General features: G+C 41.5%; 1 protein-coding gene across 17 annotated transcripts in view; it reads left to right on the plus strand.

Moving 5' to 3' along the window:
- The window catches only part of LOC134567371 (pre-mRNA-processing factor 40 homolog B-like), a 94,497-nt gene that overhangs the window by 26,777 nt on the left and 52,918 nt on the right, over positions 1-14,802 (plus strand). For 15 of the 17 annotated variants that reach the window (XM_063426025.1, XM_063426022.1, XM_063426023.1 and 12 more), the window contains 3 exons: positions 1,307-1,360; positions 4,564-4,674; positions 5,188-5,308. In XM_063426025.1, the coding sequence (XP_063282095.1) occupies positions 1,307-1,360; positions 4,564-4,674; positions 5,188-5,308 (286 nt within the window). The remainder of the gene's footprint in view (positions 1-1,306; positions 1,361-4,563; positions 4,675-5,187; positions 5,309-14,802) is intronic. The other 2 variants (XM_063426031.1, XM_063426034.1) reach the window with 1 other exon arrangement.

Genomic DNA, 14,802 nt, shown 5'->3' on the forward strand with positions numbered 1-14,802 from the left:
CTAGTGTATCCAGAGAGGGTTCTTCCTCGGAGAATGATTCCTCTACTTGTGGGTTCGCCATTTTGGATGTTGCACGCCGTGGGCCTCCATGCATGTATACTCTGATATTTCGGGATCCGGGGCTTTTTAAGTGTTTGTTTCTCTTTGCCTGTTTCCCCATTGGGATTTTGCGAGTATAAAATGCTCTAACACCAGTTTAGCTATGTTTAATCCGCTCGATAGTACCAAGCTTCAGCTAGGCACGTCTGCTCAAGTCGCTAGTCAACTCCACCCCCCCATTTTAAAATGATTTTTAAAGTGACACGAAGTCATGTGTGACAGAAAATCTGCATGTCTAAAGAACTATTCAGCAGCTAAGGTGCAATAATGAATGCATGTGAGCATCAGACAAACATTATCTTGGTCCTGCTTGATGCACAAATGCCGAAACTATCTGCTTCTTTTCATCATACTCTTCATTGGCTTAGGAAGAGAAAGATACCGGTAATCTAAAAAATATTTTGGATGTTCTGTACAAAAGTGTACAGTAAGCATTGTCTCCTGTCTGCAGGACTTGTGTGGACTGATTTACTGGCTGCTTCTCATTTATGGCAAAAATAAAAACAATTAGAAGCTCCCACTTTAGTGAATACAGTGCCATTGAGGTTTCATTAAGTATTAATACCTATAGTAAAAGTCCCAAATCTTTTTATTTCTCACAGTGGACTATGAGAACCTTCATAAAATAATAGATAGGGACTGAATACTGGCAAATCATAATTGGAAGAACCCAAAAGAGGTTCTAATAAATCTTATGACCTGGATTGTACAACTCTTCTCAGATCTCTTTTGTACATAACTGATGTGGCTGGCTGCCTTTAAAATGGGAAATCAGATGCAGTGTAAGAGAATTTGGCTCTGAATGGGATCACTTGCAGAGGAGAAAATTTAGAAAACATTGCTGCACTTTTAAACTAAAACATATATCATTGAGTGCATCCTTTTACCACAATCACTACAGTAAACTGTAGTGGTTATGGGGCTTAGAGAGTCCAAAGTCCAGTTTGCTAATTCAGTTTATTATCCATTAATTGGTATTGACATTTGCCCCTTGCATGGAAGATGGTAAAATCAGTGCCTGTTTATTTGATCTGATTCCCAGTAATATTATATCCATTAGTATAATGCGTTAATCCTATTTAGGACTACTGTTTTAGTACACAGATGCCCCTTAAGACATCTTTCTGGCCAAAATGGTGCTGATCTTTGTCACTTGACAATTAGGTGAGTCTATCCTTTATTGAATCTTTTTTATTTTTGTCAATAGATACCGAAGATTGCTGCAGATGACAGCACGCAAGCTCAGGATACCACCAAAAAGGTTCATTATTGATCTTATAAAATTTCCGCAGATGTTTTCTATCTCTAATAACATGTGACTATCATGTGTGCTCTCAAACATTTTATATATGGGAGACAAGTTGATCAAACTGTCCGCAGATATGATGTCACATTCCTCTTATAAGTTCCCATTCCACTTTAGAAATATTATTTTTATCCCCAATTGGACATCATTCATTTGCTGACAGTGTCAGCTGACACTCTGCCAATGAATACCTTGCAATGTTGGACAAAATGTATATTTCTAAACCTGAAAAGAAACGTACTCTTTATCAAAATCTCAAAGATTGTAAGGCACGACAGCTCCAACGGGATCCAGGTCAATTTTAAATAGTTTGACTCCTTACTGTAGGAGGGTGCCTGAGGATTCTAGGCACCATAACTATTACAACCGGCTATAGTATCCCTCAGACTGCTCTTTTTTTTATTTTTTAACTTCTTTATTTTATTGAGGTATTGGCTTTCTTAACACGTTTACAATTTTATGACATTGAGTAAAGAATATGATGGCTTCAGTCGAAAATGTATTCATACCTAATTTTTGTTTTGTGTAAACATGTTTGAAATAGGCCACAATGAAATAGCATGTTAGGCATAGAAAAAAAAAAACATTCAAAACACATGCATTAAGGCAAATCATAAGCAGATTTTTGGGAGCTACAGTGAAATGCCCTAAGTGGTTGGAGTGCTTGAAGGTCGAGGCCCATTTAGTAAGGTCTGGTCACCCTATACCCTGGGATGGTAACGCACAGTCCTGCAACTTGTGGGGCGATCCATAGGAGTTTGACCCATAGGGAGAGGGGTTCCCAGGTAGGGAAGTGCATGCTGGAAGTGTTGCATGCTGCTGCACTGATGTTTCTGCCACAAAATCTCCAGTCGGCTGGAAGAAAGTAGGACTAGGTTTCCCTCTGCAAGACTGGGGTCGGTACAGGTGACGAATGCATCTCAACCGGATCGTCCTTGGTCTTTCCGACTTGTTCAGCCCCTGCAGCCCATATAATGCGTGTACCTCCGTCTGACTGTGAGGGCTTCCTGGCATCAAGGACACAGGCTTGTTAGGGATCTGCGGCTCACCTTCAGATGCCACTAGTCGGCCCTCGAGTTTGGACCAGAAATCCAGCAACAGCTTGTCTAATCTTTCCAGGAAAGGAGAAAATGTTTCTCGGGATTTGGGGGAGCACATGGCATATGCCATTTTGCAACATACACGATATATGTAGCTTGACTGTGGATGCTGATAGGCATCCACTGTAGCCCCAGGTATATATGCAGTGATAACTCCCACCGGCAGGGGGGAGGAGTGACAACATGAGGAGACCCTTGGAGCCGCAGGAATAGAGGTAGTCGGTGGCAGGATCAGCCGTATCCCCCTCACCAGCAAGTTGTAGGCCACCTGCCCTCCACATCTGCCAAGCACGACTGACGCAGCCGCTGGATGCACTCCACTTAAGCCCACAATATTATTGCTCCGACTCAGACAGGTAAGAGTCTTCAAATATGGGCAACAAGGCTGCAAAAATAGCTTATTTATGAGCTTTTGTCTCAGAGCTCTCTGGATATGTGCGGCTTATCCTCTTGGCGGTCAAGCTCCGCGCCCCCAGACTGCCCTTTTAACATTACTTAGCAACAAAACATACAGAACAGATTAAAATGTAAGGTGTGAACAAGTTGCTGGTGTTGAATTCCAAGTTCTGTTCACAAAAAATGAAGATTCACAGATAAATACTAATAGGTTGATACATGTGCCTGTGCAGAGCTTGAAAAATTCAGGTTGTCATGGTGACACAGACACCACACTGGGATCCACAAATTCTCTCCACCCCTCATCATTTTATTGGCAGTATAGGATATGTTAATGAAATGGGGCATATTAATTGTGTGGTATATTAAGAACAACCTTGGAGTCTTTTTTTTTTCTTTTCTAAAATGTGTATTATCCAACCTTATCCCAGCTGAGCATGTGCTTTACTTTGTAAAGACAAGATTAAAAGTGAAAATGGACTGTAAACGATTGCCATAAAGGGCTGTCATGGCCGCACCATGTAATATACGTTTCTGTATGCATACCATTCTGATGCAGGCTTCACAAAGTTATCAAATGAATGTATTTGAAACTACTTTCTAATACTTTAATATAAAACAAAAATAATTTGGTCATTATTTAATCTAGTTTCTTGTGGTAGCCTAAAATAGAGGCATTATGTATAAAAAGAGATGTAAGTAATATGCAGTTTGTGGATTAAAATATCATCAAACTAAGGCTGATGATGTGAATCGAATCCTATTTATTTAAAAATATATTATCCGTAGCTAAAACTATAACAACTTAGTATTGTCCAGATACTTATGAATTGCAATTTGCAGCCTTATAGCAATTTTAGCAAAAAGTGTAGGAAAGGCTATGTTTTCTAAATACATGGTTTGGCTGAAGCTTCCTATTTCCCTGTGTTAAATTTGTGAAGATCTTATAATGCTGGTTGATCTCTATACCTTACTATTTGTTTTACTATATACCCTCCTAAACAAAGAAAAAACAACCCTTTTTGTTATTTATCAATACTGGATAATAGCCCATTCTCCCTGAACTATTGACACGGTTTGATAGTAAATGAGATCAGTGCCGTAAGGTAAGAGACAGTTCGGTGCACTGGTTGCTAGGATTTGGAGAAGGTGCCCTGTTATTACTGAGCATGTAATTGTAAATCACTGTCTGTCTCCTTGTGAACACGCCACCCTCCCTTTGGGACATCAAGGCTGACTGGTTTGGAAATCATGCTGCAGAGCAGGGAGCCTCGTCCTATGTAACTTGTACCCCATAGGTCATACATCACAAGATCTGGGTACTTTAATACCTGTATATTTTCAGAAATTAAGCATTTTACATTTTTTTATTGTATGAGTTTCAGATAAAAACAAATAAATAAGTTTTCACTTGGGAAATATGGATTCTTGGTGGTTGTTTATCAGAAAAAAACAACAACAACAAAAACCAGTTAAATGAGCACCCCTGCTGTGATACACACGTAAACGTTTATTTACTAAAGTGCGAGTTCCAAGTTAATTTCAAATGTAAGGTGACATTAGCCGAACTGGCAAAAATTCTATGCTTTTTCAGCTACTCTGGCCTTAAATTTTAAACTCGTTTTCCATACCATTTTAAGACCAGTGTGCTTGTTTTTACAGAAGTCCCTCTGGACCGAGCACAAGGCACCAGATGGACGAACCTATTATTACAACACTGACACCAAGCAGTCCACATGGGAGAAACCAGATGATCTGAAATCTAAAACAGAGGTAAAAAGACTTTGCCAACGCTGCCTGAATTTAACATGTTTAACATAAAGATAATGCAGATAGCTATTATAATGGGTAACCAACTCCCCTTCTTGGCAATGTTCATTGTTAACATATTATCAAACCTGGCTCATATATGTACAATAAATCACTACCGTTAAGGATATACTTAAAGTTAAACCGAGATAAATCGAAAGGTTTTAAGTTAGTTAATGCATTTGAGTCTAGCAACTAGATTATTTGTATTCCTGTAGATGTGCATACGATACAACTTCATATTTGCCAAACAAATCTGTTCAGTGATGCAATGTAGCACTTTGGATCTGGTGGGTGTTGAGTGCTTTAAATATGATAGTAAATACTAAACTAGAACACATTGGGGTAAATTGCTGTGTTGAGAAACGTGGTGCAAAGTTGTAAAAGTGGGACAGTCGTTAAAAATGAATAAATCAGCAAGTCCGTGGCTCAGACTGTAGTCTGCTTCTCTTATTCTCCTGTTGATTCTCTTTACAGCTTCTTCTATCCCAGTGTTCGTGGAAAGAGTTTAAATCAGACACAGGCAAATCTTACTACTATAACTCCCAGACCAAGGAGTCACGTTGGATGAAACCCAAAGATTTGGAGGAGATAGAAGGTAAAAACAACCTGATACCTAGGGTTTCCTGGTGGGATTTGCAAATTTTTTTTTAAATTATTTTTTTTTATTTTGTATTTTTGCAGTGCTTAAGATTAATACAAACAGGCTTGAGGTACCCCAACGGCATTCCTCAGGCATAGCATCACATTGCATTTGGGGTAAAAGATTGGTCCAGCACAATTTTATGATTTTATAAACATGAGAGATAGTCAGAGGAGAAACAGATAAAGAATATGTTAGAAAGCATGTTATACAACTTAGATGTACCGCTGGGTACTAAATTAGAGTAGTTGGTGCAGGCAAGGAGTGATATAACTATGTGGTGCCAGGTAGCATTGTGTCCTTTAGGCTCTGTCAGCCCACACCGCATGGAAACTTTGGCGTAGAGTCCTTTTCTGTGGTAATCATAGTGCCTTGTCTTTCCGCCTCAGGACTCAACAAGAGGCTTTGATTGTTTTTGGTCCCCTTGTGTCAGAGCTGTTGGGGAGCATGTCCGGCCATCCTGGCGGTCAGGTCCCACCCCCAGATTTGCACGATTTTGAATATCATTTACAATAGAAACCACATCAACATTTTTAGTAATCATGAAAAAAGTTATGAGGGGGCGGAGCCAACTGCCGAAACGACTGGTCGCATCTTCTGAGATCTCCAAGATTTAACTGCCCAAACGGCACACAAAACCACTATTTTACCCCCCAAAAGGCAACCAAAACTGATCCACTGTAGCAGACAAAGCATCAATGGGCAGAAAAAACAAAAAGCCAAAACAAGTTCTGCCCCGGCCGGGCACCAGCATAGGGGACCTATGGCGGCGAGCACATGGCGCTCTGGAGCCCAACATGGATGCCTACCTTGATGACTTCGACGACTCAGACGAGCGACTCTCGGAGCCTGAGGAGACATGCTTGCCCGCAGCACAGGTGGCAGTGCAGCCTAGATCGCATCCGGAGCCGGCCCCAGTCACGAAGGCAGAAATGAGGTAGCTGCTGGCGGAGCTTCGCCGGAATATCCAGGCGTATGTGGCAGACATGAGGAAAGACATCCAAGGCCTAACGAACCGCATGGGTACTGTGGAGCAAGACTCCCGCAACCACTCGAGGTCGGTGACCACACTCCAGCAGGAGGTGAAAACGCTGCAACAACAGCACCTGAAGGTGGAGCAGAAAATGGCGGCATTGCCCGCCGGGCCCACAACATAAAGATTAGAGGCATAGTAGAGTCAATCCCAGAATCGGAAACTCCTCACCTCATGAGGCGCCTTATAAGCAAAATACTCCAGCCGAAGCAGGCCAAGGGAGTAAGTCTGGACGGCATGTTCAGAATCTCCAAACCACTGACAGCTCCATCAGCGGCACCCAGGGACTTAATTGTCAAATTTCAAAACCGACAGAATAAAGTAGCAGTTATGCCCGCCATCAGGGGAAACACACCATACCCCTTTGAGGACATGGCCCTATCGTTCTACACGGACCTATCCAGAGGGACTATAGCATGGTGCTCAACCCTGAGGCCTTTCACCACCCTACTCCGCACACATAATATTAAATACCAAGGGCGCTCGCCCCACAAGCTCCAGGTGCTTCAGGGAGAAAACACATACCTCATAGCGGACCTGCAGGAGGCGAAGACACGCCTCGTTACCTTGGGCTTTCCACCGGACTCTCTGCAGCAACCGAACAGACCCTCCAGACCACACGAGTGGAACCCAGCCAACTCCGAGACTTTCGTTCCAAGAGGCTCAACCCACGCAGAACAGACAGTAGACACTACCTGAGCGTCCCTAACGGGCCGGCTGAGCTGCATCAATCTCTCATAATTTTGCCCTATTGCTGTAGGAAGTTTGTATATACGGTTTGAATATATGTTTATGTTTTTGATGACACAATCAGGCTGCACCCTGGTCGCAGAGGCACTTACACTCACACACTCTTAGGTCACCCGGTGGCCGCTGGATAACGTCCAACCAAACACAAATCCCCCCCTGCCACCGTGACCACCCAGGCCACTTGGGCGGCGGAGCCACACATACCTCCCGCACATAGCGACACTTGCCCCAGCAACTGGGGCCCAATCCGACGCCGAGCACAGTGCTATACATGTGCAACAATTAGGCCGCAAGCACAGGGGGTCCCCTTACTCCTGATCCACTCACACACATCCAGGGAAATTCACCCCTCCCCCCCTTACTGCAATCTCACCAATTAGCTATCCACACCAGCCTGCTACCCCCTGCACATATCTCACAGGCTATCGGCCTGCCACCTGCGCACTCACATCGAGGGCCGCCCCGACTTGTGAAACCTGCATCTTACTAAGCGTGCAATCATAGCTACTCACAATGCATATAGCATACCTGCTTTATAGCTTACCGTTAAACTTAAGCAACATCAAGTAAACCTTGCCCTTGATTTGAATTAATGTTTTTTTTGTTGTTTTATTTTAAGTTTTTATGGTACAGGTTTTTATGGTAGGTGCTGTACAGCACTGTTTAGAGCAAATTGATAGTCTTAGCAAATATCATGTTAACGTTCATGTAAACATCAGACAATCAGCTGAAGAGTTCTCATGCTACATACCAACTGTAACAGATAGACATGCATTAACTCAATTTTGTCTTACTTTGATAATAGCATGTACTGTTATGCCACGCATACTATATAAGATCAACCATTTGTTTATTAATATTAGAAAACTGCTGACTTTCCATTTGCCATGTATGTCAATATATGATTATATTAAGCTTGTGACCGTTGTTGTGGCAACACAGGCTTGCCTGTTATCAAATAAAATAAAGAATAAAAAAAAAAAAAAAAGTTATGAGATTCACTATAAGAAACCAAACGTGAGAATTTAACTAATCAGAAAACTGAAGTCTACTTTTTCATTGTACCAGAATAGGGTTCTGTTTATTCCAATAGAGAAATTAAAACAAAGGAAATGTCAGCTATTATCATATATTTTTATAGTTCATGGTATAATATTGTTTTCAAATCATGGATTTGATTTTAATTAAGTAGAATTTAAATCACAATTTAAATTACTTGTCAGTAAGACTTGATTTAAATAATATTTTTTACATGTAAAGACTCATTCTTTTTGATTGTTCTAATCTTTAATATTTACAGCCACATGAATATTTCATATTTAGAGTGAACTTTCAGGTTAGTGTAACAGTTGTATTAGAACTGATTTTACTATATACCATTAGAAAGATGGATAATGATGGAATTATTGCAAAGTAAACTTTGTCCAGGTTAATAAATTTATATTTTGAGAACAACTTAAATTATAAGTCTTAATGGTATGTACATATATTGGCAGAATAACAGTCAGATTAAGGCCTCAAATAACTTCGGGACTATAATGTATCTTAAAAAGAAAACTGTCTATATATTTTCCTCTAAAATCATTTTATTAAAATACATATTTTAAAATAATAATGCACCCTGTTTATCATGCAAAACTACATGAAACCCATGTATACATGGAAGGAGATAAAGAAAATTATGAAAGCATGATCTATCAACATTTTGGTCCCGGGCACATCTTGATAAATTTGAGAAACTGCATTATATGTGTTCAAAAAGGACTTTGAAAGAAAACAATGAAACATATTCTGATCTTGTTCTAAGCAGCTTCCTCATTGTAGTAGTAAACAGTAGGTCAAACAATTGCCTAAAAATAATTTATTACATTTAAAGAACACTCCAAGCATGTGAAACACTTCAGGTTGCTGAAGTGGATGTGAGGTTTCTCATAGAGAAGCACTGGATTCAATACTTATCATGAGAAGCATTGCCGTTCTAGAGCAGCAATTGCTGTGCGCACACCTCGCCTCACATAATGGTCAGGAGATCGTCACTAATGATGGTCTCCCAGGTGTGCAGCAGAGATGCACTGAAGAGACCCTCTTGTCGTTAAATAAGAGTTAAGTAACTCTTTTTTGTACAGGAAGGTAAGTAATCTAAATAGTGCAACAAAAACAAACCAATGTGAGAACACTGTGAATGTGGAAAAAACTTCATAGATTTACTTTCGGTAAGTCTCCACTCAGGACTCAAAGAAGCTTTGGCTCATGTGTGCCATTATAGCGAGTACTTGGATCTGAGTCATATCACAATGATTACACCCAGAAGGCGGCCAGATCCAAAAAGCCAGCAAACTTGTACTGAAACCCAAGACCATCCGTAAGGTATATCTGATATCTATCTAGTCTAGGCACAATGAGCACAGGGTCCATGCCTGGATTACTATTTAACCCCTTAAGGACCAAACTTCTGTAATAAAAGGGAATCATGACATGTCACACGTCATGTGTCCTTAAGGGGTTAAACTTGGGGAGACCTTAAGCAAATGCATTGAAGCAAAAACAAACCAAAGAAATGAAGACACTGAAGGGTAAAAACTTAAAGGGACACTATAGTCATCTGAACAACTTTAGCTTAATGAAGCAGTTTTGGTGTATAGAACATGCCCCTGCAGCCTCACTGCTCAATCCTCTGCCATTTAGGAGTTAAATCCCTTTGTTTATGAACCCTAGTCACACCTCCCTGCATGTGACTTGCACAGCCTTCCATAAACACTGTGGCGGAACCCGCCTCGCCACTGGACATTGGAGGGGCCTGGCTGCCTGCCTCCTACCGGCTGACTATGGCCCCTGGAAAATTGGTACGTTTAAAGAACTATATTTGGGCATGTTGTACTTTATATTGATGCTGCTGGCCCTTTTAAAATCATCTGTGGACATTTTGGGACTACTGTCCCTTTAAGACTGTGGAGCATATTACAGTATACTGCCTTTAATATTACATATGTATTTATATGTTGAGTTAACCTGGGATATGTATGCAGCATTCCTCTGATTGTTCGGTAGAATCACTCCATTCAGTATATTGAGTGAAACTACCGAACAACCAGACCACCCAGGAATAAGTGTGCCTCCAATTACCGGTTGCAACAATGTTGCAAACGGGTAATTGGCAATCTATGTAATGTATTCTGTGTCCTCTGGGTGGCCGCCATTCGGGAAACGAACACGTGGCGGCGGCCATCTTAAACTCCCGAACAGCGGTGTTTTGCCGTCGAGTGTCTGGAACTAAAATCGGACACTCGACTAGGCAAACACCGCTGAGACCTCCATACTTCCAGAAATTCGTATAGAAACTACCAAATTGCCCGCCGTTCGGTAGAAAGAACCCACAAACAAGGGAATTCATTCAAACCCTCTCCAGGCTCTATAACACAGGCAATTCGTCTGTTTTCATTCCCTTGTCTGTGACCGACCGCAGGGCCAAAATGCATGGAACTGTTTTCGGATACTTTACCCATGCGGTCGGTCAAATCTTTGGAACCCCATATCTCCCGAACCGTTTATCCGAATGAACTGATTTTTGGATATGTTGTCCCCCTGAATAAGGGCTATCCAGCATCCCCTGTTTTTGGGGTACATCCAGAACCTTGCTAAAAATGTGTACCGTATAATTGGGTTTACTGTTATCTGAGGGGAGGGGATGTGTGGGCTGAACCATGTATGTGATTGGTTATTTTATGCCTCCCCCTGGGTGTGGCCTGTAAGTGTACAAGTGTAATAAAAGCCAGGCTGGATGAGCCAGTCGAGAGTTCCTGTTTTACCCTCAAAGTGAAGTGTCGTCTCATTATTGGGGGAAGGATTTATTGCATTCTGTTCCAGTTTGACTGCTAGGAGTGCAAACCTATTTGTATGGTTCCTATTCAACTGTCTACAGCATTCAGAGGCTTGAGAGGATTCATATGCTTCTCTGATTCGGTGATTGTGGTGTCGGCTAGAGTGCTTGGAGTCCTCAGGAAGCGCCAGGAGCATCCATTAACGGAGGTACCCAGTCGGGGTGCCAGGCGATCCGTTACATTGGTGGCAGCGGTGGGATGGCGTCCTAGTGCGAGGTAAAGCAGCTCGGAGACACAGGTCGTTTGGATTACAAAGTGAGGGCAACGCTAGTACCCGTACAGCGCCCCTATCTACAAAAGAAGCAACTTCAGCAGAGCAAGCATGGCGCCTGGCTACACTCAGGAGCGGTTGGACAGAGAGATTGCCATACGGATGGCTTTCTTTGGACCCAAGCCCTCTGAGAAAATTGTGCTGTTCATAAGGAAATCAACGGCAGAGCTCCTGCAGCGCCTAGCAGATTTGGACAAAAAGAGAGCTGAAGGTGGCGTCCTTCCTCCCCAGCGGCAGTCTACGGTTCAGGGAGAGGAGCCTGTTATCCCCTCTCCCCAGCGGCAGCCTAGCCCACGAAGGGGAGATGTTAAGCCCCACAACAATGTAGATGGGACCGTAGTCTCGGCATCTTCACCACCGGGGATAGGTACCGTCTGTCCTGTCTCCCAACAGCAAGCCAAGGTATTGGAAGGGGAGGCAGTCGGTTTTCCCCTCCAGCAGAGAAAGGTAGTTGTTCCTGCCCCCCAGCAGCAGAGTGATATGCCGGGAAGGCAGTGTGAAAGGCAGGGAGAGGAGAGCAGCGTCCTCCCTCCCCAGCGGCAGTATGATTTAAAGGTGTACCCCCTGTTTTTGGGGTACATCCAGAACCTGGCTAAAAATGTGTACCGTATAATTGGGTTTACTGTTATCTGAGGGGAGGGGATGTGTGGGCTGAACCATGTATGTGATTGGTTATTTTATGCCTCCCCCTGGGTGTGGCCTGTAAGTGTACAAGTGTAATAAAAGCCAGGCTGGATGAGCCAGTCGAGAGTTCCTGTTTTACCCTCAAAGTGAAGTGTCGTCTCATTATTGGGGGAAGGATTTATTGCATGCTGTTCCAGTTTGACTGCTAGGAGTGCAAACCTATTTGTTTGGTTCCTATTCAACTGTCTACAGCATTCAGAGGCTTGAGAGGATTCATATGCTTCTCTGATTCGGTGATTGTGGTGTCGGCTAGAGTGCTTGGAGTCCTCAGGAAGCGCTAGGAGCATCCATTAACGGAGGTACCCAGTCGGGGTGCCAGGTGATCCGTTACAAACACTTCCTGTAAAGAGAGCCCTATTTAGGCTTTCTTTATTGCAAGTTCTGTTTAATTAAGATTTTCTTATCCCCTGCTATGTTAATAGCTTGCTAGACCCTGCAAGAGCCTCCTGAATGTGATTAAAGTTCAATTTAGAGATTGAGATACAATTATTTAGGGTAAATTACATCTGTTTGAAAGTGAAACCATTTTTTTTCATGCAGGCTCTGCCAATCATAGCCAGGGGAGGTGTGGCTAGGGCTGCATAAACAGAAACAAAGTGATTTAACTCCTAAATGACAGTGAATTGAGCAGTGAAATTGCAGGGGAATGATCTATACACTAAAACTGCTTTATTTAGCTAAAGTAATTTAGGTGACTATAGTGTTCCTTTAATAACTTGCCTTTCATATAAGCAAAAGCTTGTTTGAGACCTAAGATTGGACTAACTAAAGGGTGTTCTCATACCCTATGGTTTTGGTTCAGTGCATTTGCTTAGGGTGAGAGTCTGCCAGATTTTTGGTTCTGAATCACCCTTTATGGGTGAAACCAGTCAGATTTGACACAGGCCATCATTGTGTCTGTAATGGACAAGGTGAGCCCTTATTTGAGACCTGAATAGGAATAGGTAGGGTAATAACTGCTTAATCCAAGGATAAATCTGACTGCCATTCTGGGGTCAAGAAGGATTTTTTTCCTAGCTTGTTGCAAAATTGGAAGTGCTTCAAACTGTTTTTTTTTTTGCCTTCTTTTGGATCAACAGCAAAAAACATACCGTATGTGAGGAAGGCTGAACTTGTCTCTTTTCAGCTATGTAACTATGTAACTATGTAACTATGTAGGAACGAGTCAAAGGGCAAGTCATTAAGATTTTACCTTTTCTCAGTGTTCTTATATCTTTGTTCATTTTTGCTTAAAGCAAAACCATCATGTCGCTGGAAATTCAGCTATATCTAGTTTTACCTTTTTTTTATTTTTATTTTTGTGATGTTTCATTTTCTGTTAAAATGTATTGTTAAGATTTATTATGAGACATCTCAATCCAGTTCTGACCAGGCGCAGCTAGGGCACAAAATGCAAATGAGGAGTGCCACTTTGTTCAGTGCCAGAAAAGTGCAAAATATTTAGCTGTGTTTGTCAGGGAGCCAATATGAAGGTGTTCAGCACCAATATAGATTTGCTTTTACATTTAACTTTATTTTACAGACTTCACAAAAATAAATGTGCTAAATGTAAGCAATGCAAATATAAGTAAAAATTCAAAGAGATGTTTAAATTTAAGGCCAAAGTAGCCAAACTGGAAGCATACATGACTTGGAGAATTTTCTCAGTTTTGCTAGTTTTACCTTGATTTTAAAATTCACTTTGAATTATCACTATAGTGAATAACTCTGATAATATTTAAATCCTGGGATGTGTCAGTTCATCTATTAAATCGCAATAACAGGGTGTTTCCATTTAATTTATTTACCTTTACTGAATTTATTCTCTAATCAACAGATGGGTATATATTAGAGTGTAGGCTTTTTTTTCCCCAGGAAACAGCAAATTGTGAATTAAATACCGAATTGCAAAATTTAGGTGAACATAGCTGAATTCTCTTTCTCCACTATAGTAACAGCTTAGCTGTTACCTTTTAGCCTGAATTTTACAATTTAGCTTTCAATTCACCAAGTTTAACTGTTTTGATAATAACCATCTCTGTGCGTAGAAAGTTTGCTTAATTAAATTTCCCCTTTGAACATTATCTGTTGCTTTGTATAGATTCAGATTTTATTTATTATTTCAACAATTTTGATTCTGAGCTACCAATTGCATGTTTTTACCACATTTTATATCTAAAAAACAGTTCTTTGCAAACTGCAGATTATGTATTAGTCACTATGGAAACCTTTAGAATGGTCATGCAGGCCTAATAAAATTTCTCACCTGATTCTAAATCATGGCTCAGTGATGTAGGGGGACACTCCATTGCCATTGCCCAAATAAAAAATAAATTAAAATCCACCCCTCCACTAAAAAAAAAACACTCTCCACAATGTACAGACTCGTCGGGGAGATACAGGACCCGAACCTCCCAGAATGGACAGTAAAATGGGCAGACGAACTGCATGTAGAATTCTCTCCCCAAGACTGGAAAACTATATTTCAAGTCGCCCATAAGGCAACTACCTCTACTAGCGCACAAGAAAGTAACTTTAAACGAATCTCACGCTGGCACTACACACCCGAAAAAATACATAAGATACACAATACTCACGCGGATGAATGTTGGAGATGCCAACAAAAAGCAGCGCACCACTCTCATATCTGGTGGCAATGCCCCGAGATAACCAAATTTTGGAAGAGAATACTCACCCAAACAATTATCGGTAGTAAAATCCCGCTGCTCTCCCAACACTACATTTTTCTCCTACCTCCCCCAGGCTTAAAGAAAGAGCAACGGAGCCTATTCACCTTTCTGACTATGGCGGCTTCACAGCTGATCCCCGTATACTGGAAGCAAACACGAATCCC

The sequence above is a fragment of the Pelobates fuscus genome, chromosome 1, assembly GCF_036172605.1.
Source record: "Pelobates fuscus isolate aPelFus1 chromosome 1, aPelFus1.pri, whole genome shotgun sequence".
Lineage (NCBI taxonomy): Eukaryota > Metazoa > Chordata > Amphibia > Anura > Pelobatidae > Pelobates > Pelobates fuscus.